We start from the raw sequence: 27,273 nt of genomic DNA on the forward strand, positions 1-27,273 counted from the left end.
GTTTATATTAAAACATTCCACAATACATTTGTTCCTATCTTTCCAGAATTACTTTGCACGTAACTTCTACAACATGAGGATGCTGGCATTGTTTGTAGCCTTTGCAATTAACTTCATTCTCCTCTTCTATAAGGTAAGGCATTTGTATTCTTGTATAATTCTATTGTGTAATTCTGGGGGAGATATCTAACCATAGTTTGTGTACCAAAAGACAACATCTGGTTGTCTGGAATTGTTGTAAATTGACTTTTTTCATGTTGACTATTTTTCTCTTTTTTTTCCACTGATACAATTGATGTAACAATACATGATGATTTATTCTCTCTTATTATCAAAGTTATTGGGCTGGATTTTCTCAGCCCCGAGGAGGCGGGACTGCCGGTAAAGTGGCAGAATTTGGGGGCGGCTGGCAAACCCGCCCCCAACCTGCCTCCGTGCCCTCTTGCCAGGAGGCGGGAAGCCGTCCCGCCCCAGTTCCCGTCTCGTTGGAGGCGGGAAGGGATTAAAGCCTATTAACTGCCTGTTACCAGGCAGAAAATAGGATTATCCCCATTTTTCGTTCCGAAGTGCGGGCTTCCCGACCTGGGGGATCCCCGCCAGGATGCAGAAGCCGAGTAGGAGGTCGGCGGGGGTCGGAGAGGTCTGAAAGTGCGATGTGGAGGTGAGTGATGGGTGCAAGTGTGGAGTGGTAAGTATGTGAGGTGAGTGTAAAGTGTTAGAAAATGTTAACTTACCTTTGTTTCTACCTATAGTCTTCAGCCGCTGTGGAGCCGGAGTCCCGACATCTCCATTGTAGAGATCACAGACTGGCTGTTGGATCCTCCGATTTCTACAAAGTAGAAAGGTTTGTTGAGTCCTGAACACAAGGACTCATCAAACTACGCAGAATGTCAGTGTTTGACAGCTTCGCAGAGCTGTCAAACGATGACATTTCTTCTTTCAAAAGTTCTTGACAGATGACAGGTCATACGTTGACATGCTCGGTCACTGACTTCCCCCTAATTGGCCTGCTGAGCCCGCCGGGCGGGCTTAACAGGGTCAATCAGGGGAAGATCCTGCTGGTTGGCCAGAGGCTGATGGAGGCGGGACTGAAACCAGGCAAGCAGTAGTCCCGCCTCCAACACGTCTCCATTCATCATAAAATCCAGCCCAAAGAGTCTGTTGACATTTGTTAATGCATTTCTTAATTCAGTTTAAATTTTTTCAGTAAACTAATCAAAATTTGTCAGCTAAAAGACTGCTGCTAACTGTTATATAAGGACTGATTTTCACCCTGCCCATGCAGTGGAAGCGAGAGAGAGACTAGGCAAAATGTCGCGGGGTCCTTCCTTAAATATACAAATTGAGCTCTGATCAGGGCCCAACTACAATTTTAGCTGGAGGCCTGGCTTCCCTGTCAGGCCAACCTGGTGGTAAGAGGAGCTGGGGCTGGAAGATGCCTAGAAAGGTAAGTTTTACTTTGTTTCCTCATGGGCCAGGAAGAACAGGAGTGCTCATCTGGGCGCCACAAGGAAACCTTGGGCCTCCCCTATCGTGGGCTTCCCTCCCCTGACCATAACGCCCTCCCGACCTTCTTCCCAACAACTTACCCGAGTGCCGGGGCCCGTTCCTTCGGGTCCCAGTGGTGGCCTCCTGCTGCCCGAAAACTCACTCCCACCTGCCTACCAGCTACCACTTCTTGCCGAGTTTGGCGGGAGACTGATGGGGCCGATGCAGATGAGGTCCGGGAGTTAAAATCTCCAGGGCTTCATGCTGTGGAGGGCCAAACAGTTTGCCGCTCTCCTGGGCCTGTGCCCACATGATATCCCCAGCCAGGAGCTAAAATCTGGGCTATAGTGTCACATGTTAACTCGAGTTACCTGAGACTGTAGTGCATAATCTAGGATGACACATTAGTGCAGCACTGAGGGTGTGCTATACTGTCAGATGTGCCTGTTTTGGATGAGATGTCAAACCAAAGGCCCATCTCTCCTCTCAATTGGATGTAAAAAACCCTATGGTATTATTTAAAGAAGACATGGAGGAGTTCTTTTGGTTTCCTTGCCAACATTTATGCCTCAGCCAACATTTATGCCTCAACCAACACTACTAAAAGTGATTATTTTGGTCCTTTATCTCAATGTTGTTTGTGGGACCTTGCTGTGTGTAAATTGGCTGCCATGTTTACCGACATTACAATAGTGACATGCTTCAAAAGTACTTCATTGGCTGGGGAGCGCTTTGGGACAATCCTGAAGACGGGAAAGACACTATATAAATGCAAATTCTTTCTTTCTTTAGTGATCACTGAACTACAGGAAACTTTGGTTTATCCGGAGGTTGTATGCCCGGACACCTCGATCTACTGGCAGAAATCAGGAGCCGTTTTGTTAGGTTTTTTTTCTTCTCGTGGCTTTTTTTTCAACAGTCGGGCTCTGGAAAGTCTCTCTGAAGCTGTTGCTAAGCTACAGAGACGCTTCCAAGGTACGGGACGACTGTTTACAAGCTGTTGCTAAGCAACAGTGTTTGTTGTCAGATACGGAGATGAAAACCTTCGTATGCTTCAACATTAACTTTGTATGTCCGGCAGTTTTGATAGATAGGCAACAGCTCGGTCCCGTCGGTGCCGGGTATAACAAAGTTTCCTGTAGTTGGATATTTTGTTTGTGGTAGACATTATTAACAAATTCAAACTAGTTGATAAAAAAATCAACAAAATTATCAAATTCATGTAATTATGTCTCTGGAGTATTGTCTCCAGCAATATTGAGTGAGTAGGTAGGGTTTTGCCATCCAAACCATCATTGTTGCCTGACTCAAGAGCCAAACTCCAAGGTACCAAATGAAATGCCACTTCAAGTACCATAGTGCATAAAAAGTACACAGTGCATCAGTAATCCCCAGAAGTAGAGTTCTATCCACTATTTCTCAAACCTGTTCAGTGGAAATTTATTTTCAAGTGTTGCATTTCTTGAAGTTTGAAGTAAGACCATTTTTTTGATCATAGTATTGCTTCAATGTAGCATGATTAGCTGGCATATAATTAATTTGTGGAAACTCATTATATGTTTGCGATGGTCTGATGACAGATGCTGACATCACTATTTGATCTACTTATTTGGTAAAGTAAGATCCACTATCAGCAGAATATTTGAACAGTACAATTCCCAATTTCACATTTGCATGATGAGTTGCAATGGCTGTTCTCCAATGTTTCTGAGCATTGTTTCCCAGTGTAGTAAATGCAGAAGTCCCTTAATCACGGCGATCATGAGGTCAGATTCCACCACAGCGCATTTTAAAATTGAACTAAATAAATAAATCTGGTATTTAGTGGGCAAGCAATAGAAAATGACCATGAAAGCTGCCGCATTGTCATAAAAACGTAACTTTTTAAAATTCACTTACGGGATCTAGGCGTCACTGGCAAGGCCAGCATTTATTGCCCATCCCTAGTTACCCTTGAAAAGGTGGCGGTGAGCCGCTGCAGTCCGTGTGGTGAAGATACTCCCACAGTGCTGTTAGGGTGGGAGTTCCAGGATGTTGACCCAGCGACGATGAAGGAGCAGCAATATACTTCTAAGTTAGGATGGTGTGTGACTTGAGGGGAACTTGGAGGTGGTGGTGTTCCCATGCGCCTGCTGCCCTTGTCCTTCTAGGTGGAAGAGGTTGTGGGTTTGGGAGGTGCAGCCAAAGAAGCCTTGGCGAGTTGCTGCAGTGCGTCTTGTAGATGGTACATACTGCAGCCACAGTACGCCGGTGGTGGAGGGAGTGAATGTTTAAGGTGGTGGATGGGGAGCCAATCAAACGGGCTGCTTTGTCCTGTATGGTGTCGAGCTTCTTGAGTGTTGTTGGAGCTGCACTCATCCAGGCAAGTGGAGAGCATTCCATTACACTCCTTACTTGTGCCTTGTAGATGGTAGAAAGGCTTTGGGGAGTCAGGAGGTGAGACACTCGCCGCAGAATACCTAGCCTTTGACCTGCTCTTGTTGCCACAGTATTTATGTGGCTGGTCCAGTTAAGTTTCTGGTCAATGGTGACCCCCAGGATGTTGATGGTGGGGGATTCGGTGATGGTAATGCCATTGAATGTCAAGGGGAGGTGGTTAGACTCTCGCTTGTTGGAGATGGTCATTGTCTGGCACTTTTGTGGCACGAATGTTACCTGTCACTTATCAGCCCAAGCCTGACCGTCGTCCAGGTCTTGTTGCATGCGGGCATGGACTGCTTCATTATCTGAGGAGTTGTGAATGGCGCTGAACACTGTGCAGTCATCAGCGAACATCCCCATTTCTGACCTTATATTGGTCATTGATGAAGCAGCTGAAGATGGTTGGGCCTAGGACACTGCCCTAAGGAACTCCTGCAGCAATGTCTTGGGGCTGTGATGATTGACCTTCAATCACCACAACCATCTTCCTTTGTGCTAGGTATGACTCCAGCCAGTGTAGTGTTTTCCCCCTGATTCCCATTGACTTCAGTTTTACTAGGGCTCCTTGATGCCACACTCGGTCAAATGCTGCCTTGATGTCAAGGGCAGTCACTCTCACCTCACCTCTGGAATTCAGCTCCTTTGTCCATGTTTGGACCAAGACTGTAATGAGTTGGGAGCTGAGTGGTCTTGGCGGAACCCAAACTGGGCATCAGTGAGCAGGTTATTGGTGAGTAAGTGCGGCTTGATAGCACTGTCGACGACACCTTCCATCACTTTGCTGATGATTGAGAGTAGACTAATGGGGCGGTAATTGGCCGGGTTGGATTTGTCCTGCTTTTTGTGGACAGGACATACCTGGGCAGTTTTCCACATTGTCGGATAGATGCCAGTATTGTAGCTGTACTGGAACAGCTTGGCTAGAGGCGCGGCTAGTTCTGGAGCACAAGTCTTCAGCACGATAGCCGAGATGTTGTCGGAGCCCACAGCCTTTGCTGTATCCAGTGCGCACAGCCGTTTCTTGATATCACGTGGAGTGAATCGAATTGGCTGAAGACTGGCTTCTGTGATGATGGGGACCTCGGAAGTAGGCCGATATGGATCATCCACTCGGCACTTCTGGCTGAATATGGTTACAAGCGCTTCAGCCTTGTCTTTTGCACTCGCGTGCTGGGTTCCACCATGATTGAGGGTGAGGATATTCATGGAGACTCCTCCTCCCGTTCGTTGTTTAATGGTCCACCACCATTCACGACTGGATGTGGTCGGACTGCAGAGCTTTGATCTGATCCGTTGATTTTGGGATCGCTTAGCCCTGTCTATAGCATGCTGTTTCCACTTTTTAGCATGCATCTAGTCCTGTGTTGCAGCTTCCCCAGGTTGGCACCTCATTTTTAGGTATGCTTGGTGCTGCTCCTGGCATGCTCTTCTGCACTCCTTATTGAACCAGGGTTGGTCCACTGGCTTGGTGGTAATGGTAGAGTGAGGGATATGCCGGGCCATGCAGTTACAGATTGTAGTGGAATACAATTCTGCTGCTGCTGATGGCCCACAGCGCCTCATGGATGCCCAGTTTTGAGCTGCTAGATCTGTTCTGAATCTATCCCATTTAGCACGGTGGTAGTGCCACACAACACGATGGAGGGTGTCCTCAGTGTGAAGACGGAACTTCGTCTCCACAATGACTAGTTCACTAATAATCTTCAAAGAAAGAAGCCTGCTACCCCACCTGGTCTGGCTTACGTTTTTGACTTTTAATGCCCTCCGGGCAAATGATGGGCAGTAAATAGTGCCTTGCCAGTGTTGCCCATATTCCAAGAACAAATAAAAAATCTGTGAAGCAAATCCTGTCCTCACATAATTCCACATGTTCATCAAGGGTTACTGAGTGATGACTCCTCCCTGACCCAGTAGCAATGTTCCCTCTAATTTTTTTGTCCCTTTGCGGGCCCTTGGAATTTGCTGCGCGTATCTCTTCCAGCGGCAGCGCTGGTGAGAGGCCTGTGTGGGACCTCTCGATTGGTTCATGGCCGCACACCTTAGGGGGAACATGTCCCAGGAACATTGAAGCCAATTGCAGCGCTAACTCAGCACAGACTGGGATGCAACCTGAACCCTTCCCAGGTCTGTGTGACTCCGTTGCACCCTGGAGAAACTTGCTGAACAGGCGGGATTCCCTCTTCAGTAGTTATAGCAGGTGTGCATAGTGTGTGAGGGTGTCTATTGTGCTGATTTCAGTTTCCTTTTTAAGTATACCATTCAGCCAATCTAAAGCATCTCAAATTTCTTAACAAGAAATGTTTTTTGTGTTAAGAGCAAAGGTGATGTGCATTGTAATATTTGTTATTTTGTGTTTCCAGTTTAATTATTACTGGCTGCACATCATGAACCTATTTCATTTGAAATAGTATTCAGATTAGGTATTCTGTCCCACAAGATGTTATGTAGCTTTTTTTCCCGCCTGGTTTTTTAAACTCTGAATTAAATAGGTTGTAAAAATGTCACACGGCAGCTTCATGCATAAAAAATTACTGGAGGGAGTGCAGGGGAGTTCAAGAAATTATCTCCATGGAGTCCATCTGTGCTGAGCTTATCTTAGCTCACGATTCTCTGGAGACCTGCTCCTAGGGTTGCTCTGTCTGCCAGTTACATCAGTTACGTGGATAGACTGGAAAAGCTGGGGGTTTTCTCCTTAGAGTAGAGAAGGTTGAGAGGAGATTTGATAGAGGTGTTTAAAATCATGAGGGGTCTAGACAGAATAGATAGAGAGAAACTGTTCCCATTGGCGGAAGGGTCGAGAACCAGAGGACACAGATTTAAGGTGATTGGCAAAAGAACCAAAGGCGACATGAGGGAAAACTTTTTTGCACAATGAGTGGTTATGATCTAGAATGCACTGCCTGAGGGTGGTGGAGGCAGACTCGATTGTGGTTTTCAAAAGGGAGTTGGATAAGTACCTGAAGGAAAATTTTTTGCAGGTCTACGGGGAAAGGGCGGGGGAGTGGGACTAGCTGAAGTGCTCTTGCAGAGAGCCGGCACAGGCTGGACAGGTCGAATTATCTCCTCCTGTGCTGTAACCATTCTATGATTCTATGATTCTACTTGACTATAAGAATGATGTCAAATTGGTATAGTAAGGAACATCATCAAGCACAAGCATAAGTGAAATTGTGTATAAATAATGGTTACACCTACATGCTGCATCATCCATGCCTATCTTAAAAAAAGGTGTGCATTAAAGTGTTCACTTTCTCAGATTCAATAAAAAAAAATCAAACATCAATATTGAAAATGATTGTAACTCTGTCCCAGATGGATGAAATTGACTCGAGATCAAGGGGACACTTTTCATGAAAAAATATTTGTCACTCTTTTTTTCTGTGTACTGGCAAGCACACAGTGTAATAATGAAAGTCAAATCTGAAAAGCACGATGCCATTTGTGAATCACGGCATCTTGAAAATGATGCTTGATTTGTCTCGCCGAACCAAAAACTGCTCGGCAGGCACATGTTTATGAAGACGGTGCCTTTTTAAAATTAGCAGCGACTGTGATTCAGTGATTTTTTTCGGTTGTTCGCTAACTGAAAAGAAAACATTGTCACCATCACAAAGAAAACGCTTCCAGAGAGAAAGGAGGGGGAGGGGGTGGTGAAAAGAGACTGCTGCGGCCGAACAGAGCCGGGTCAGGAAAACAAAATCTGCACCAACAAAACTCAGCAAACGTCAATTTTTATTCATTTTCTTCTCCTTTCCCTCCGCATGGAGTTTGCGCACCCGTACAAATAAATCTCCACAACCCTCCCCCCGGGAAATTATTATACATTAACACTTAAACCAACCCGCGCTATTATTATACATTATTGTTAAACCAACCTAGAGCTCCACAGATTTATGTGATATTATTATACATTAATACTTAAACCACCACAGATTTATGCGCAGAACACTTCTGCGCAGTGTTCGGTCATTGGCAGCAGTCACTTTGTTTAAAATTCTCTGGCATTTGATTTGTTTCTATCGTAGTCTATGAATGGCAAGTTTGTAAATTGTATTGGATATTTTGGTCATTGGTGGCAAGCTACTGGTACTAATGTGCAATGTTCAACAGGTATCAACTTCTCCATCCATAGAAGAGAAAGAAAGTATCCTTGGTGTTTACAATCAAGAAGGTGGAGGTCCTCGATGGAGCGGTATGGGGAGTGGGCACAGGGTCACAGTGCATTACGTTCTGCAAGAAAGCAGTGGCTATATGGAGCCCACTCTGAGAATTCTGGCCATCCTGCATACTGTCATCTCCTTTTTCTGCATCATTGGCTATTACTGTTTAAAAGTAAGGCAACAGACATTTTTGGTCATTGCAAACACTTCACAAAAGATCTTTTGCTTTGTTAATGCAGGTTATATGCACTGATTTTGTAAGTTGCAAATTGCTGTACAAGAATGAAACTGAAATTCTAATTCAAGATTTTGAAGATAACTTTATCTAACTTTCAATATCTAAACCCATTGTATTCACTTGTATTAACTGTACTCAACTGTAAACTCTTGTTCAGTGGTTTGCTTTGCCTACATTACAGAGTTTACCATGTTTGCAGCCCAAGTTGTACAGTGGTCACCTGTGTTTCCATGAGAATGACTCTCCTGGTTTCTGCAGTCTACAGCAGGTTAATGAATGATATTGGATACCTCGGAATGATTATAAGGCAGTAATCTAATCAACGGATTCAGTCGACATCAGCATAGTGATGTGAAAGCGAAGGTCAAACAGTTTAAAACCATCATCTGAAACCCAGCATTAGATTACAGTGTTGAAATTACAATTAGTGGTCTACACAATGAACTGTCAGGAGGGTCTTATTCCATTGTAGGTCTGTTTTTTGTGCCATTAGCAGGTCTCACTACTCCCATGTCATTGATGTGAGAAGAGAATTACACTGCAGGATTAACAAGTCTGATAGAATCACTGCACATTTATTAAGTTATACGATTTGTTTAGTTTATCAGGAGATAACATGGTCAGTATATATAATACATTTAAGAAAATCTACTATAATGAAGAGTACACATAATTCTCTGCATGAGGTCCATTACTAGTATTTAGCTTCAGGTGGTTAATACCTCCTCATTATGATATACAACTGGGACTCTATGGGGGCAAAATTCGCCTCCTTTGCGCCAGTCGTTAGTGCCTGCGGGGGCGCTAATGGGGTGCAAAGGGCATATCGCCCGGGCAGGGGCGCCAATAGCGCCTGCCGAGAAATTCGGCGGGGGTACTACTGAGGCGCTAGCCGATAGCGCTGTGCCCCCGCCGGTAGTGCCCCGTGCCGATGACGCCATTGCTGAGCGACGCAACCCCTTAGCGCCCCGCAGCCGAAAATCGGCTGCACCCCGCAAGGCTGCCGCGGGCAATGTCGCCGCAGATGATGTCAGTAACAGCCTCGCATGTCACGAGCCGGACCACACACCGCTGGCAGGGCGCTAATTAATGGGGTGGTCTGGCTGCGCCCTGCGCCGACATTTTTTATATTGGCCAACCTCCAGGTCGGCCCCTCTTGGCGGCCCATGGTGTGGTCCGTGGCCAGTATCGCACCGTCCGGCACCGTGTCTCGGTGCCTTGCTGCGACCACAGCAGCACGCCGCCCTGGTGGGCTAAGGAGGCCGTCAAACGGCCTGCAGTGTGTGCAGTGGCCCTCCCCTTTAACAGAAGAGAAGGGGCGCTGAAACGCGTCAGCGCTACACGCTTTGCACCTCACGCACCGCCCAGAGAGGTAGTGGAGCGCCTGAGATAGAGCTCCACTCCCTCGACGGGGTGGTAAGCCCAATTTAGCAGCCAGGACAGTACTCCCGCCCGTGGCATTAACTGTGAGGCGCTAATTTGGTTACCGCTCCCAAACGAGGCGTAACCGAATTTCGCCTCCTATGTGCTTCCATGTTAATTATTTCATTGTAATTTTAATTATTTGTATTTTTTAATTTGACGTTTACAACAGTCACTGGATAACATACGTCACAGCAGTGAGATTCAGGAAGTCCTTTAAGACTTTGAAACACTTCCAGGATAATATTATTAAAAAACAAAACATCAGATATAATTATTATTGACTTTAATACCCTTTGGATTCTTGGAGGATTTTAAAAATCCCCGAGTGCTGGTTACTTGGGGCATAAAATGTTACATTTTTATCTAAGAGTTAGCTGTGTTTTGGCTTTTTTCCATTCCGGCACTGTACATAATGGGTTAATAAAAAACACAGCCTGCTTCATAGAAGAAAGTTCCAGCTCATTTTCTTACACTTTGTTGCAGTTGCTGTTGGTTTGTCTGAAAATCAAGCAGCCAATGGCAGGGCCAAGCTTCTCAATTCAAATACAAACATTCTACGTGATTTGTTTAAATATGTCTTTGATTGGCAGCTCCTTTTGATTTTGACAGGCATTTATTAAAATTCATGAAGCCCTGGGTCACCATTTTGAAGGCATTTATAAGCCAATCTTTCTGAACTCAGATTTTTTCAAAGACAATCTTGTCTGGTTATTAAGCCCGATAACTTCCGTAGTTGGTGAGAAAAAAAAACACTGCTTTAGAAGAATTGTGAACAATTTATAATTTTCTACTATAAAAAGAGTCAGCAAAGCTTAAAATGTTACTGTAAAAATGTTATGTTACTGCTACTATTCAATTGTTCTCTTAATGCTGAACAAATTTGTTGGGTAGTTGAAGCCTAAAACAAGGTCTAATTTGACACAAGGAGGTTCTGGTGAAGGCTCAGGATATATAGAACTAATAGCTGAGACAACCTGAAAATAGTTTCCTGTTCATTTCCTGAGGACACTGCGATATTTTACCGAGAGATCATGGCAAGAGAAAGATCTCTTGAGGATGTAAGGAGCTCGGGCACACCTATTAAACCAGTCTGAAACACAGAGACCAAAAATACCTAGAATAAAAAAGGATTAAAACAAATAATGTAACATTCCTGTCTTGGATTTGTTGTGAAACTCAAGTGGACTGAATTAACATAGATACCTAAAACTGAAGTGCCCCAGATTTCTGACTGTATTGAAGTCAGATCAATTGTTTCACTAACAGCAACATGACGATTCCAAGCCAGGCCAGTAATCCTGATGATGTTATTAGTATTAAATCCATTAGCAAAAATATATTTAAAAAATGAACTGAAATAAACGTAAGGATATTAAAGTTAATATTGATTTAGCTGTTAGATTGTGCCAGTCATTCTTTTAAATTAATGTTTCACTCCAGCAAATAAAAATAACACCCCATCTATCATAGGACATTGCACACTCCTGTGATATACCAGCATGTTGGCCTGCAATCTTTCTTCTTCTTAGGCAGTCCCTCGGGACCGAGGATGACTTGCTTCCACATTAAAAATGAGTTCTCAGGTGACTGATGAGTCCAATGCGGGACCTACAGTCTCTGTCACAGGTGGGGCAGACGGTGGTTGAAGGGGACGGGTGGGTGGGGCTCTTGGGTTGACGTGCGCGCCTTCCGCTGTTTGCGCTTGGCTTCTGCTTGCTCCCGGCGAAGAGACTCAAGGTGTTCGGCGCCTTCCTGGATGGTTCTCCTCCACTTTGTGCGGTCTTGGGCCAGGGATTCCCAGGTGTCGGTGGTGATGTTGCACTTTTTCAAGGAGGCTTTGAGGGTGTCCTTGAAGCGTTTCCTCTGCCCATCTGGGGCTCTCTTGCTGTGTCGGAGCTCCGAGTAGAGCTCATTTGCCCAAATCTCTATCATCTTTGCAGTGAACCATCAAACATTTAGGAGATGCCAATCTCTTGTATCTCATCAGTGAACTACTATGGCTTTCTTGCATAAGGTCATAAACCAGTCTCTGGTTAAATTATAACAAAAGAATCTACAAAATGGTAGGTTGACGACCATAACTTTTGAGCTGTGATGCAATTCAGGCAAGCTTACCTACTTATTTCATTTGTAGGTCCCACTGGTGATTTTCAAGCGGGAGAAGGAGGTTGCCAGGAAGTTGGAGTTTGATGGGTTATACATCACAGAGCAACCTTCAGAGGATGACATCAAGGGACAGTGGGACAGGCTGGTTATAAACACACAGTGAGTAGTAGCATTAAACATTGAGCTTTCTGTGTAATTTTATAGCTAGATGGACATATGGTTGAAGGAAAGGGGATAAAGGAATATGAGAACAGGTTGAGCATATGGGATTAGGACCAATGCTGACATGGAGGATAAACACCAATATGGACTGGTTGGGCCGAATGGCCTGTTTCGGTGTTGTCATTTCTATGTAATCCTGCTACAAAGGTCTGACTGAAAAACTTAGCATTAGTTTAAAAAAACAAGCCAGCAATTCATCAGTTATTGGAACAGGCCACCTGAACTGTGAAAGTACTGCAGTGCAACATCAAACACTAAATGTAAGGGCCTTTAAATATTTCTCTGTAATAGTTTTACTATGTTGTGTAACATGTTGATTTATATTCTTGTCTCTGATATTTTCATGTCGTCATTAACCCAAGGATAACAGCCGCTGGGCAAGAGAGCGCAGGCAGTACCGGCATTTTGGTACTGCCTCCTCATTATCATCAGCGTGGCGGTGATTTTCTAGTGTAGCGCGCTCTTTGCAGCACTAATCTCAGAAGGAGGCCAAAGGTCGCCTCTGTCTCCCGCTCGTAGTGTAGGGGAATGGGGAAGAATGGAGTGGCTCAAACAGTTGCCGTACGTGCTCCAAAAATAGTAGCTGCCACCCGATGTTTAGCAATTGTTTTTTGTTTGTTTATGACATGAATGGAGATAAAAAGAGATTTTATCACAGATCATCATCAGTTGTTGCAATGGAGTTCACCCATTGATTTACTGACCCACAAACACTGTAGGCCTCCCGGAAAGCTGCCAGAAAATGCACCCCACCCTCCCCCTGCACTCCCCCCTCCCCCACCGCCACTGATGAGCAAAAAATGGATGTTTAAAAGAAGAACCTTGGCAAAGGAGGTGTTTGAAGTTCCGGCATCTTGCCAGATTCCTCATGGCCGTTAACACCGCTGCAAGACCTGTTAGCGGCAGCAAATACTGCCGCGAATTATTTTGGGCGGCAATGCAAGCGGAGAACTCCAAAATGGATGAGCTGGTGTCAACTCGCCGTTGTATGCCGTTTGACGTCACCCTCCACCTCATTAAAATATTCTCACCGATAGCAGTTAACGGCAGCGCTGACGACCTGCCGAAAATGGCAGCTGCCGCGCAACCCACCACCAGCTGGCGGTAGAGCGCCAGCCGCCGTTTTGTCACCATTTCATGGCGCTATCAGGTGGCACGCAAACCACCTGAATTTCTAGGCCTATGTTTATAATGATTCCACTAACAGCACTGTCTTCACTCCCCCCTCTAATTTCGAATGTGATATGAGGAAGGATACCTGGGTTGGAGGGGAGAAGGAGTGACGGGTAGAATTGAGGGAGAAGAGTTCAATATTAACTCGGGGAGTTGTAAGAGGAGCGTGTTTCTCTGTGAAAGGGTTCACGGTTGGAAAGGGTGGAATCCTGAGCTGGGGTGATGGTGAGTTGTATGTGGGAGAGCGCATATTGAGGTAAATTTTAGGTGAGTGATGCCCTAGCAGCTTGCAGAGATTGCGCTTCATGAGAGGCTATGCCATATGCTGCAGTGTGACCTATAGTCCATCTCCGCTATCAGCATTGTACTGCCACCTTAACAATATCCCATTGCAGCTTCATTTGGTCTTCTGAAAAATTAACTATATCTCTGATTTTGGTATTCTCTCCAAGTTTTGACACTACTCCTTCGAGGCAGGTATCCAAATCATTGATATACAGAGTAAACATTACCGGCCCCAGAACTAAACCCTGTGGAAATCACCTACCCACTCCTAAGCAATCTGAAACACTTCCCGCAACTCTAATTCTTTGTTTTCTCCCTTCTCACCAATTTTTAATCCAGCTTTCTACCCTCTGCCAATTCCATTACAATTAATATTCGCTGATAATTTCCCATGTGGTACCTTGTCAGAGGCTTTCCTAAAGTTCATGTACACCACTGTATCGACCGCATTCCCCCATGTACCATTTCTGTTGCCTCCTGAAAGAATTCTGAGGTTTGTCAAACCGATCATGCTTTTTGAAGTCTGTGCTGGTTACTTCTAAGTGTTTTCTCTTTATATCTAGATACGTGATCATTTCATAGTCATAGAGTTATACAGCACAAAAAGAGGCCCTTCGGCCCATCATGTCTGTGCCGGCCATCAAGCCCTATCTATTCTAATCCCATTTTCCAGCACTTGGTCCGTAGCCTTGTATGCTATGGCGTTTCAAGTGCTCATCTAAATGCTTCTTGAATGTTGTGAGGGTTCCTGCCTCTACCACCCTTTCAGGCAGTGAGTTCCAGATTCCAACCACCCTCTGGGTGAAAAAGTTTTTCCTCAAATCCCCTCTAAACCTCCTGTCCCTTACCTTGAAACTATGCCCCCTGGTTATTGACCCCTCTACTAAGGGGAAAAGTTCCTTTCTATCTACCCTATCTATGCCCCTCATAATTTTGTACAGCTCAATCAGGTCCCCCCTCAGCTTTCTCTGCTCTAAGGAAAACAACCCCAGCCTGTCCAGTCTCTCTTCATAGCTGAAACGCTCCAGCCCAGGTAACATCCTGGTGAATCTCCTCTGCACCCTCTCCAATGCAATCACATCCTTCCTATAGTGTGGTGACTGGAACAGCACACAGTATTCCAGCTGTGGCCCAACTAGCGTTTTGTACAGCTCCATCATAACCTCCCTGCTCTTATATTCTATGCCTCGGCTAATGAAGGCAAGTATCCCATATGCCTTCTTAACCACCCTATCTACCTGTCCTGCTGCCTTCAGGGATCGATGTACATGCACACCAAGGTCCCTCTGATCCTCTGCCCTTCCTAAGGTCCTACCATTCATTGTGTATTCCCTTGCCTTGTTAGTCCTCCCAAAATGCATCACCTCACACTTTTCAGGGTTAAATTCCATTTGCCACTTTTCTGCCCATCTGACCAACCCGCCTATATCGCCTGAGGCTTTCCTCCTCGCTATTTACCACTCCACCAATTTTCGTGTCATCTGCGAACTTGCTGATCACAATACCTCCTACATTCATATCTAAATCATTAGTGTACACTACAAACAGCAGGGGACCCAGCACCGATTCCTGCGGTACACCACTGTGTAATTCATCCTTAATTAAACATTCTAAAAATTTCCCTTCCACACTGCTATTACCTGGATTAGCTCTGTCTCCCTTTTTAAAAGTGGGCACTACATTGGCCACTCTCCAGTGCTCTGACACGCATCCACACCTCCAGCTGCTCCTGAAGTCTACCCTCTTAAATGCTAATAAGGACCCAAAGGAAGATTGCATTCTGTTTCAGCCTCCCCTGGCACTGTGCCCACATTGCCCTGGGACAGCACCTGCTCAGGAAATTCAGCCCGTTTATTTTAATGGTATGAGAGACCCCCAGGAGATGTCATTGGATAATAACTCTGTCTTCCTCTTTCAGATCTTTCCCTTATAATTACTGGGACAAGTTTGTGAAGAGAAAGGTAAAGAGCAAGTTCAAACTTAAATTTTCTGTGATTTTCTTTCATTCTGCACACAGTTGGGGTAGATTTTGACTTTTGGGATCACTCTGGTCGACCACTTATTCGGGCTGTGAAGAGGCACCCCCCGTGATTTTGAGGCTCCAGCCTCATTTAGTTTCATCAGGTGAGCTGCAGGGCGCCAAACAGGTGTCCTGATGCAGCTCGCCAGATTGAGGCCTGAAAATCGGCCTGCAAAGTAAGGGCGGTAGCGGCCTAGATTATTCCTGCACCTCCAGGGCCGACAAAAATAATTGAACACTTGCCTTTAGCGGGCCTCTTCTCTTTCATCGCCCATGGAACTGATCAGGTCCTATGGTGGAGCAGACTCGGAGGGCCGTATGGCCTACTCCTGCTCCTATATCTTATGTTCCTATATTCTACCTAAAATGGCAATCAAGGCCTTATTTATGTCATAGCACCCCAAATCCCATATTAAAAGGGGCCTATCGCCTGAATCAGGTGGCCACTTTTAAAATGGAGCTGGCCGCATCGCTGCTGTTAATGGGTGGTAAGGCTGCTGACCCCATTTTGAGGCCGTTCCTGCCCTGTTAACTCCGGGCGAAGGCAGAGGAAATCAACCCCAATAATTCTTACATGGTTGTTCACTTCACTGCTAATTTGAAACTGAACATCCAATATGCCAGTTCATTCAAAGAATCTTGGTTTCAAAAAACATTTATTTCAACTTTATAACTTTCAAGCTATTATTTGCGGTAATGTTTGATGAGAATGGTTGAAACCAACTAAGTTCAGCTGATAGTAACTTTAAGGTAGAAATTACTGTCAGCAGTGTTATCGTAGGATGCTTAACAAGCATTCATCAATTTCTTTGCGGAGTTCCTTAACAGAGGCGTTAAACTGAATTATTTTAAACAAATTAAGGCCTCATCCAAAATAGCGGGCAGAAAAATTTGATATGAGCAAGTTCAGCATTCGTACAATGATGTTACTGATAGAAACGCCTGTCTTCATATCCATCTACATTGAGGCCAATGACTTCAGAAGGCTGCATAATACTGCATTTAATATGTGTTTTTGTAAATGTTCTCCTTCTATCTTCTTTAAACCTTGCCTCTTGCTGTTTTATCTAACGCTACAATCCTTTTGATAACTGTTTATCTTGCCTTCCTGCAGGTTATGGATAAGTATGGAGAATTCTACGGAAGGGATAGAATCAGCGAACTGCTGGGAATGGACAAAGCTGCTTTAGATTTCAGTGATGCACAGGAGAAGAAGAAACCCAAGAAAGAGAACTCCTTCTCTACAGTGTAAGTGATATTTACACCCAGCCTGTGTATTGTGCTGCAACCGTGCAAGTGTAAATCTCACGTGATCTACTTTCTTGAAGTGAGGGGAATTGGGAGGGAAGGACTCACATTGGAGCATATGTGCTGAGGTCCAGTTGTAAAGAAGTTTTGTAAAAATCAAAGCCAACTGAAGGCCACAAGGGTCATGATTTGTATCAATATGTTATTCAAAGGGAACCTGCCATGTTTTCCATTAGTACCATGATGTGCCATCAATAACTCAAAGACAAGGAATTAAAGGATTCAACTGAAGGCTTTTAATCACTAAGAACATTGCATGTCTTTCCACATCGGATTCGTCTGGCAGAAATGACTCATACAGCTCTTGAGACCTTTATATGACAAAAGACAGGGGCGTAGCCAATACACACAATAGGAAAAAGGGGGCGGTACACACAATACAATGCAGGTAAAACACAGGGGCTGATGAAGGCATATATTTCATCACATTCACCCCTTCTACAGATTTAGTCTGTCCGGGGGTGTGATAGTCCTTCCTGAACGTCGCAACAGTACCTCGGGTTCCGACCGGGAGTCCGTGGTGCCCTCCTGGGCATACCCCTGTGCTGGGGGTGTTGCAGGTACTTCTGGGGGTGGTGAGGATACCTCTGGGGATGGTGGAGGTTCTTCTGGGGGTGGTGAGGATGGGTCGTCGTCGCTTCCTGCCGAGGCGAGGTCCTTTATGGACACGGTGTCCTCACGCCCGTCGGCGTGCTTGACGTACGCGTACTGTGGGTTTGCGTGGAGTAGGTGTACTGCCTCCACGAGGGGATCCGTTTTGTGGCCCCTCACATGCTTCCGTAATAGGACTGTCCCTGGGGTGGAGAGCCACGAAGGTAGGGACACTCCTGAGGTTGATTTGCGGGGGAAAACAAACATCTTCTCGTGAGGAGTGGCGTTAGTAGCAGTACACAGTAGCGACCTTATCGAGTGGAGTACGTCTGGGAGGACCTCTTGCCAGCGGGCGGTAGGGAGCCCTTTAGACCTTAGTGCTAAGGTGACCGCCTTCCACACCGTCGCGTTCTCCCTCTCCACTTGCCCATTACCCCGGGGGTTATAACTAGTGGTCCGACTCGTGGCTATCCCCTTCGACAGCAGGTATTGGCGCAGTTCGTCGCTCATGAATGACGCCCCCCTGTCAGTGTAGATGTAGTTAGGCATGCCGAACGTGCAAAACAGGCTGCCGAGGCACTTGATGACCGTGGCACTGGTCATGTCTGGGCAGGGGTAGGCGAATGGGAAGCGGGAGTACTCGTCCACAATGTTGAGAAAGTACACATTGCAGTCGGTGGAGGGGAGTGGTCCCTTGAAATCTAAGCTCAGGCGCTTGAATGGCCGTGTAGCTTTAATCAGGTGGGCTCGGTCGGGCCTGAAAAAACGGGGCTTGCATTCCGCACAGGTGCGGCAGTCCCTGGTCATAGACCAGACCTCCTTGATGGAATAGGGCAGGTTACGGGATTTTATAAAGTGGAATAGCCGGGTGACCCCCAGGTGGCAGAGGCCATTGTGGAGGCCCTGTAGCCTGTCCCCCTGGATGCTGGCACACATCCCTCGTGATAGGGCGTCGGGGGATTCGTTGAGGGCCCCCGGCCTATATATTATGTCGTACTCAAACGTGGAGAGTTCGATCCGCCACCTGAGAATTTTGTCGTTCTTGATCTTCCCCCTCTGTTTGTTGTTAAACATGAAGGCTACCGACCGCTGGTCGGTAAGCAGGGTGAAGCGTTTGCCGGCTAGGTAGTGCCTCCAGTGCCGCACTGCCTCCACTATGGCCTGGGCCTCCTTCTCTACCGAGGAGTGCCTGATCTCGGGCCCTTGGAGGGTTCTTGAGAAAAAGGCTACGGGCCGCCCATCCTGGTTGAGGGTGGCTGCTAAAGCGAAGTCGGACGCATCGCTTTCGACCTGGAAAGGGATGTTTTCGTCCACTGCCTGCAGCGCGGCCTTCTCAATGTCGTGTTTAATGTTGTTGAAGGCGGCGTGGGCCTCGGCCGTGAGCGGGAAGGACGTTGATTTCAGCAGGGGACGGGCCTTGTCGGAATAATTGGGGACCCATTGGGCGTAATAGGAGAAAAACCCCAGGCACCTTTTCAGGGCCTTGGGAGTGTTTGGTAGGGGTAGCTCCCGTAGGGGACGCAATCGGTCGGGGTCCGGACCGATTTCCCCGTTTTCCACCACGCAGCCCAGGATACAGAGGCACGTGGTGCTAAAGACACACTTATCCTCGTTGTAGGTGAGATTGAGTGTGAGGGCGGTTTTCAGAAATCTCGCGAGGTTCGAGTCGTGGTCTTGCTGGTCGTGGCCGCAGATGGTGACGTTGTCTAGGTATGGATAGGTGGCTGTTAACTGGTTCTCATCGACCATGCGGTCCATCTCCCGCTGGAAGACCGAGACCCCATTCGTTACCCCAAAGGGGACTCTGAGGAAGTGGTAGAGGCGTCCGTTCGCCTCGAAGGCAGTGTATGGACGGTCCTCCGGCCTAATGGGGAGCTGGTGGTATGCCGCTTTTAGGTCGATGGTGGAAAACACCCGGTATTGCGTGATTTGGTTAAGCATATCCGCTATGCGGGGCAGAGGGTAGGCGTCTAGCTGGGTGTATAGATTAACCGTCTGGCTATAATCTATCACCATCCGCTTCTTTTCGCTACCCTTAACTACTACCTGGACGCGCCACGGGCTGGTACTGCATTCAATGATACCCTCCCGCTTGAGTCTTTCTACTTCCGACGCAATGAACCGTCTGTCCTCCCAGCTGTACCACCTACTCTTGGTCGCTATGGGTCGACAGTTGGGTGCGAGGTTGGCGAACAGAGAGGGCGGCTTGACCTTCAGGGTAGCCAGACCGCACACTGTGAGGGGCGGCTGGGACCCACCGTAGGTAAGCGTGATACTTTGGTGGTGGCACTGGAAGTCCAGACCCAAGATCACGCTCACACAGAGATCTGGCATTATCAATAGTTTAAAATCTCTGTAATCAGTGCCTTTTACCGACAACATAACCGCGCAGAAACCTGTAATTTTTGAGGTATGGGTCTTATCAGCCATGGCGATTTTGCCCTGTGTAGGGACTATCGTTAGTGAAAGTCGTTTTACCAGGCTAGGATGAATAAAGCTTTCGGTGCTCCCGCAGTCAATCAAGCATTTAACCTTGTTCCCGTTTACCTCTATGTCCATCATCGATCTAGACAACGGATGCGGCCTGGATTGACCCACCATGATCGAGGCCACCAGTGGGTCCTGGAGGTCCGTGTAGTCGGGGCAAGATGGTGGACTCCATGAGGGTGGACAAGATGGCGTCCAAGATGGCCGCCCCCATGGCGCGCACGTGGCGGAGTTGGAGGCGGGGTTCCCTCTGCAGACTTTGCTGAAATGTCCTTTCTTCCCGCATTTAAAACAGGTGGTGCCCTTCGCTGGGCACAGATACCTGGAGTGTTTGGCCTGGCCGCAGAAGTAGCATTTCGGGCCCCGATGCATCGCGGCAGTAGTGGGGCTCCTGGGTGGAGGCTGGGGCTCCGATGGTGCTGGGCTGGCCTGAGACCTGGGAGGTTAAGATGGCTTCCAAGATGGAGGCCCCCACGGCGCGCACGAGGCGGAGTGGGCCGCGTGGCCTGAGGAACAGGATTCAGAGTTCCTCTGGGCCATATCCAGCGATCGCGCTATGCCTGTTTTAAGTCCAGTCCCTCCTTTTCAAACAGTTTCTGCCGAATGTAATTTGAACTGAGGCCCGCAATAAAGGAGTCTCGGATCAGCTCCTCCGTGTACACGATGGCAGACACGGCCTTACAGTTACAGTCTCTGCCCAGTACTTTTAGGCTTAGCATGAAGTCCTCTAGTGACTCACCATGCCGCTGCGTGTGAGTAGTCAGAAGATGCCTGGCGTACACCTCGTTTATTGGCCGCACGTAGTGGGCCTTCAGAATGGTGCAGGCATCCCCGTAGCTGGTGGCATCTCGGATGAGAGGGGAGACCCGATGAGTCACCCAGTTTCGCAGGATTCCCAGTTTCACGTCTCCGGTGGCGGTCGCGGCTGCTATGGCGGTGGCTGAGCTTTCGATGAAAAATTCGAAGCATTGGAACCAGTGTCCGAACTGTGTGGCTGCGTCTGAGGCATGGGGGTCCAGATCCAAGCACTCTGGTTTCAGGAGTCGATCCATCTTGGTGTTTTAGTGATTAAAATTGATGTGCCATCAATAACTCAAAGACAAGGAATTAAAGGATTCAACTGAAGGCTTTTAATCACTAAGAACATTGCATGTCTTTCCACATCGGATTCATCTGGCAGAAATGACTCATACAGCTCTTGAGACCTTTATATGACAAAAGACAGGGGCGGAGCCAATACACACAATAGGAAAAAGGGGGCGGTACACACAATACAATGCAGGTAAAACACAGGGGCTGATGAAGGCATATATTTAATCACATACCATAATCAAGCTACTTATGCTGTTGTGTTAAAAAGCAAGGGGGAAAGATTCAGTGGCGCAAATGTTGCTGAAAAAGTTAGCACCCCTGCACCATAAATTCAGTAATAACGCCCCAAGCAGGAGATGGAAGCGCACCCCCTGCTTCTTGGGGCGCTACCAGTGAATTTCTCGGTGCTACGTGCAACAGCGCCACGCGTGTCGGCATGTAGCGCCGCGCCATTGCAGGCCTCCCTCCCCTGATTAAAGGGGAGAGGCCTAGCGCTGCGCACACCGGGGCCCTGCTGGACCACCGGGGAGTGGGGTGCCCGAAGAAAAAAGGGGAAGGGGGCAGGCACTGGCAGTTGGCCAAAAACAAAATAGCCATCCAACACCTGCCCTTTAAGTAGCGCCGTCGTGGCTGCAAAAACGCCACCCTGACCCTGTCGGACATATCGGGAGGCGCAAAGCAACCCAATTTTTCCCCCCAAGTGTCTTAACAGACACACAAACTGAGTGATGTTGTCAGCTACTGTAGATTTAAGCTAGTTGGGTGGAATGTAATGCTATTTATGTTCTGGAGGTGAGGGGAGTGCATTGTGTAATGGGGATCCTTTTGGTCACAAGAGAGACTTTGTTGGGATTAGTAACTGAGATGCTGTTAAGCAAAGATGCAAGATTATTCAGGCAACAGGATCGTGACTCCGCAGAATTGGAGAGAAAGGGCTGTGCAAGGTAATAAAATGATGCTGTGTATGGTTTGTATTGTCCTTTGCAAATAATGTCTCTTGATGCATTTGTGCACAGCCAACTGACTGATATGGCACATAGGAACAGGAGTAGGCCATTTAGCCCCTCGAGCCTGTTCCACCATTCAATGAGATCATGGCTGATCTGCGACCTAACTCCATTTGCCCCATATCCCTTAATACCTTTGGTTAACAGAAATCTCCAATTTAAAATTAACAATTGATCTAGCATCAACTGCCGTTTGCGGAAGAGAGTTCCAAACTTCTACCACCCTTTGTGTGTAGATGTGTTTCCTAATTTCACTCCTGAAAGGCCGGGCTCTAATTTTTAGACTATGTCCCCTAGCCCTAGAATCCCCAACTAGCAGAAATAGTTTCTCTCTATCTACCCTATCAGTTCCCCTTAATATCTTGAAAACTTCGATCAGATCACCTCTTAATCTTCTAAATTCCAGGCAATACAACCCTAGTTTGTGTAATCTCTCCTCGTAATTTAACCCTTGGCGTCCAGGTATCATTCTGGTAAACCTACGCTGCACTCCCTCCAAGGCCAATATGTCCTTCCTAAGGTGTGGTTCCCAGAATTGAACACACTACTCCAGGTGTGGTCTAACCAGGGTTTTGTACAGCTGCAGCATGACTTCTAACCCCTTGTATTCTATTCCTCTAGATATAAAGGCCAGTATTCCATTAGCCTTTTTGATTATTCTCATGACATTTGAATGATTTATGCACATGAACCCCAAAGTCTCTTTGGACTTTCAGTGCTTCTAGATTTTCACCATTTAGAAAGTACTCTGATCTATCCATTTTAGGTCCAGCAGTGTTTAATTCACTGGCAACCTTCACAGCAATGGGATGAACTATGTATGCAGTAGAGATTACCTATGGGTCAGCCTCAAGGAGATGGCATAATTTTGTGGTAGTCTCCCTTATGATGGCAAAGATTGATTTCCTCTGACTTGGCCTGATACAACTGATTGGCCATCCAGACAGTCATTCACCTGTTCTATATGGACGAGCAGCACTATGCAGGAGGAGGCCTCCCCCAACCCAGCCAAAAACAGAGCCACGAGAAATTCACCCTAAGATGCACTGATTCTTTGTGGGATTAAACTTTCCATATTATATAACATAGGGTCCATTCCCTGCTTCCAGCAGGGAGCAGCATGCACAGACATCGCATTCTGAGAAATCACGAAGGACAGGCTGTGATTTACCGTCTGTTACATTGAGCTTTAAACACAATTTACCAGTCTGTTGCTTAAGTGACAGGGAGCACTTCCTAGCTGTTCAACAACTCTTTTCACTGTACTTTCTGCTGGCCAATCATCAGATAAACATTGGTGTGGAAAGGTGTGGAGCAATCTGCATGCTGCACTAGCTGGAACCATGTGTTATATTGGTGGCACACTATATGAGTCGCCAAGGATGAAAGTAGAGAAAAAAAACAAAAATAAAAAGTTAATTCAACCTACAAATGGTAAGTTACAAGAAGAAATGATAAACTACTTGGAAATAATTAATGCAGTCTGAAAAAGAGCTGTAACTAGGTATTCTTTTAAACTAGATTAGTACCTGGTTAATCCTCAGCATTTTTTGTAACTTTCTGTAACAGCAAAAAATGTTATCAATGTAATAGACTTCCAGCCGTGATTTCCCAGAATACGATCTCTGTGTGTGCTGCTGCCTGCAATATTTCAGTGAGCGAGTGGTCCATCTATGGAACAGGCTCCCCAGGGAGATGGTGGAAGCAGTTAGTATTGATTCATTCAAATGCAAATTAGATAGATTTCATTCAGAAAATAACATTTTGGGACACAGTATATGACTAACTTGAGACGCGAGTTATGGTGAGTGTAGCATGCTTGTGGGAGGAACAGGTGACTTTGGACCTCTGGTTCCCAAAGCTCTCCACCACTGGGGTTTTCTTCGCATCATGTCTGGGTCTGTTGTAGACTAATTGATAGAGATTGATTGGTATGATTAGTCAGTAACTCCATTCTCATTGTATCATGCGACTACCAGGATGGTAAAAGGCAAACTAGGTGGACCTTGGTCTTTTTTTTGTCTAGCAATTCCTACGTTCCTCAACCAAAGTTCATGTTCTGCAAAGGTATGAAATAGTCAATGGGTTAATGGTGGTAGAGGACAATTCCCCAATGATGTAGCACTTCCTGATTGTTGGATATGTTTCAAAAGCTAATCTGCTTCCTGCTGTGAATCTCAGTCTAAATATTAATAGCTTACTCTGCCCTTCCATCTCTGCTATCAGCATTAGCATGCAGGCAGACTCTGTGGAATGACTGTGATATGTCCTTGGGTGCTTCAAGATTGTTGATCAGCTGGAGACTGTGATTTGTGCAGAGCAGCAGCAGAGGAAAGCTCTGCAATCACAGCAGGGGAAAAAATGAACACCAGCCACTATAAAAGTGATGACAGGGTCACTTGTGATCACTGCGAAGGAACAGAAGTCAGCACAGGTCTGGCCTTTGCTTGACAGCATAGAATTCAACAAAAAGAGGTTTATTTTCTAGGCATAGCCTATATTGATAGAATATTTATTTAACTGATGACTCACAAGGAACTTTGTGCATTAAGTCCCAGAGTGAGCCGAATGAGGGACAAATTTTTATATTTGTTTGCATGGCATTTTGTCAAACATTTGACATGATTGCCTTGGTACGAATGTTCATAGAAATTTTCAGTTGTCTGAACTCTGCCACAGTAAAAGACAGTAACAACCTTTCTTGTTATCATGCTTGTTTTCAGATAATATATACAATATTGATCATTTCAGTTTCAATGAATTTATTAACAGCCATTGTTCTTCCCCCTTCCTAGTGTTTCACCATGAATCTTACTGTAAAATAAAAATCAGCTCTTGATTCTATGGGGGAGAAATTCGGTATCGCCCCGTTTGGGGCGCAATTATCAGCCGGGCGCAAAGTTTAGCGCCTGGCGCTAATTATCACCTCCGACTGCAAACTTGGCTTCTATCGCCCCTGGAGGTGATTGGAGCGCTAAATCAGGCGCTACACACCTCTCTTAAGGCGCTAACGCCGAGGAGTGAGGCGCTACCTCAGAGCGCTGGCGAAGCTCATGTGAGCTATGGAACACAGACACACTGGCGCCAGCCAGTTCTTAAAGGGGAGGGTCAATCTTGCTCTCCATCCAAACCCTGCTCATTGCAGCCTTGAATCTCAGCCTGGAGAGACCTGTACATCAATTCTGCTGGAAAGAACAATGGAGAGGCCCAGGGAAAGAGCTCAGAGTGCAGCCCCCATAGTCTCTTCTAAATTGATGCAAGGAAGGTCAAATCAAAATGAACCTGCAAAGTGCTGCTCAGTACTCAAAACTCCTCAACACAGCATTGAATATCCCCAGAAGTCTCTCTCTCTCTCATTCAGAATGCGTGGTGCAAAAATGTCGCCAACAAAAAAAAGGCAGGAAGTGGTCGCCTTTAAATAGTGCTCCCCCAGTCCCTTCCCGACTGCAAAACGCTCCCCTCAACCTGTCGTTGCTAGTGGCAGGCGGTAAGGCAGGGGGCGCCACTCAATATCCGGTCCGGGGCGTTGCACGCTCGACTGATGTCACGATCTGTGGGCGCAGGAGGTCGTGGCGGTAGTGTTTAGCGCTGCCGCAAAATGTCTAGTTAATTTCGTGAGCGGCACAATCATCGCCGTGCCCAAGTGCTAGTTGCTTTGCGCCCCATTAGCGCCCTCTTAAGGCGCTAATGGGAGGCGCAAACCAACCGAATGTTTTCCCCTATAGCTCTAAGTGGCTGTAGGATATTATGGAAGCAACTGATGCTCCAAAGCAGTTAATGTCAGTAGTAATGGTGATATTACTTTGGGCAGAGAAGTGTGAATTAACGAGCTGTTATAATCCAGAGTCCAATATTTTAGCCACCATTTGCACTGAAGCCCATAGCCAAAGACCTAGGGCTGAATCTTAACTCCAGAAACTGGTGGGTTGGGGTCAGGTGAGATATTAAAACTTTAAAAATCTCAAACCTGACCCCAACCCGCCCACTTCCAGGTTTAATGGAGATGGGACAAGGGGCGGGCAGCCAACCCGCTCCCAGGAGGCAGGTTGGCCAATTAAATATTTTAATGAGGCTGGCAGCCTCGGCTTTAACTTGCTTTGCAGATTTAACCCTGGCTGGTTGGGTTTCCCAGGCCTCGGGAAACCCGTCAGCTGAAGGGAGGTGAGGACAGCTTCAGGGAGAAGGTAAGTGTCTTTGCTTGTGGTCCAGGAGGAGCAGGAGTGCTCCCCCCACTCCAATTCCATCGGACCCCCCTCGTACAAAGGCCCCCTCTTACGCCGTTGTGGAGTCAAAACAGCATGCAGGGAAACCCGAACATCCGGGTTTCCCAACGGAAACGCCGCTCCCCCTGCCTACGCAGTCCGCCCCTGTCGAAATCGGGGCCCTAATGTCAGAGAGCTCAAAAACCTGGAGGAGCAAACCTCTGGATTGTTTCCTGATTGCAGTAGAATAAGATGAGAAATGCCAGCTCAATTTTGGATTCAAAGGTTAAAGAAATGGTTTTTCAAATTCACAGTTCCAACTCTACTTGGTAAATCTTCCTGCAAGTTGTCAATCATACACTGTTGTTGGGCTAGGCTTTGCAAAGTTGGCTTCCTATATCTTGTACCTTCAAATCCATTGCCATGGGATTGGGGATAGCAAGAAAGAAAAACAGACTTGCATTTATACAGCGCCTTTCATGACCTCAGGACGTCCCAAAGCGCTTTACAGACAATTTTGAGTACTTTTGAGTGTAATCACTGTTGTAATGTAGGAAACAGGGCAGCCAATTTTGTGCATAGCAAACTCCCACAAATAGCAGCGTGATAATGACCAGATAAACTGTTTTTAGTGATGTTGATTGAGGGATAAATATTGGCCAGGAATTTTTTGAAATAGTGCCATGAGATCTTTTACATCCTCCTGAGAGAGCCGATGGGGCCTCGGTTTAATACCTCATCCGAAAGATGGCACCTCTGACAGTGCAGCACTTCTTCAGTACTGCCCTGGAGCATCAGCTTAGATTTTTGTGCTCAAGTGGGACCTAAACCCACACTCGGAGGCGGGAGTGCTACCCGCTGAGCCACGGCTGACCAGACAAGACTAAGTTAGGCATTTTGGACCATCTTTGCTTTCTTCCTTGTCTTTTAAGTTGTCTGCGTATGAGCTTCATGCTGAGATGGTTATTAAATAGATGTAGAGCCTTTAACGCCTATATTTAAGGCATTTCCTCATCAATAAATGAGCTATTCATTTTTTTATCCACAG

The 27,273-nt window shown here is 46.5% G+C and overlaps 1 protein-coding gene across 1 annotated transcript in view; it reads left to right on the forward strand.

Annotated features, from left to right (window-relative positions):
• The window catches only part of ryr2a (ryanodine receptor 2a (cardiac)), a 957,985-nt gene that overhangs the window by 868,260 nt on the left and 62,452 nt on the right, over positions 1-27,273 (forward strand). The window contains exons 91-95 of the mRNA XM_085980259.1: positions 47-133; positions 8,020-8,241; positions 11,867-11,997; positions 15,437-15,479; positions 16,653-16,786. Coding sequence (XP_085836385.1) covers positions 47-133; positions 8,020-8,241; positions 11,867-11,997; positions 15,437-15,479; positions 16,653-16,786 — 617 coding nt within the window. The remainder of the gene's footprint in view (positions 1-46; positions 134-8,019; positions 8,242-11,866; positions 11,998-15,436; positions 15,480-16,652; positions 16,787-27,273) is intronic.

Source organism: Somniosus microcephalus, chromosome 3 (genome assembly GCF_052327205.1).
Source record: "Somniosus microcephalus isolate GS21.2 chromosome 3, FLI_Smic_1.0, whole genome shotgun sequence".
Taxonomy (NCBI): domain Eukaryota; kingdom Metazoa; phylum Chordata; class Chondrichthyes; order Squaliformes; family Somniosidae; genus Somniosus; species Somniosus microcephalus.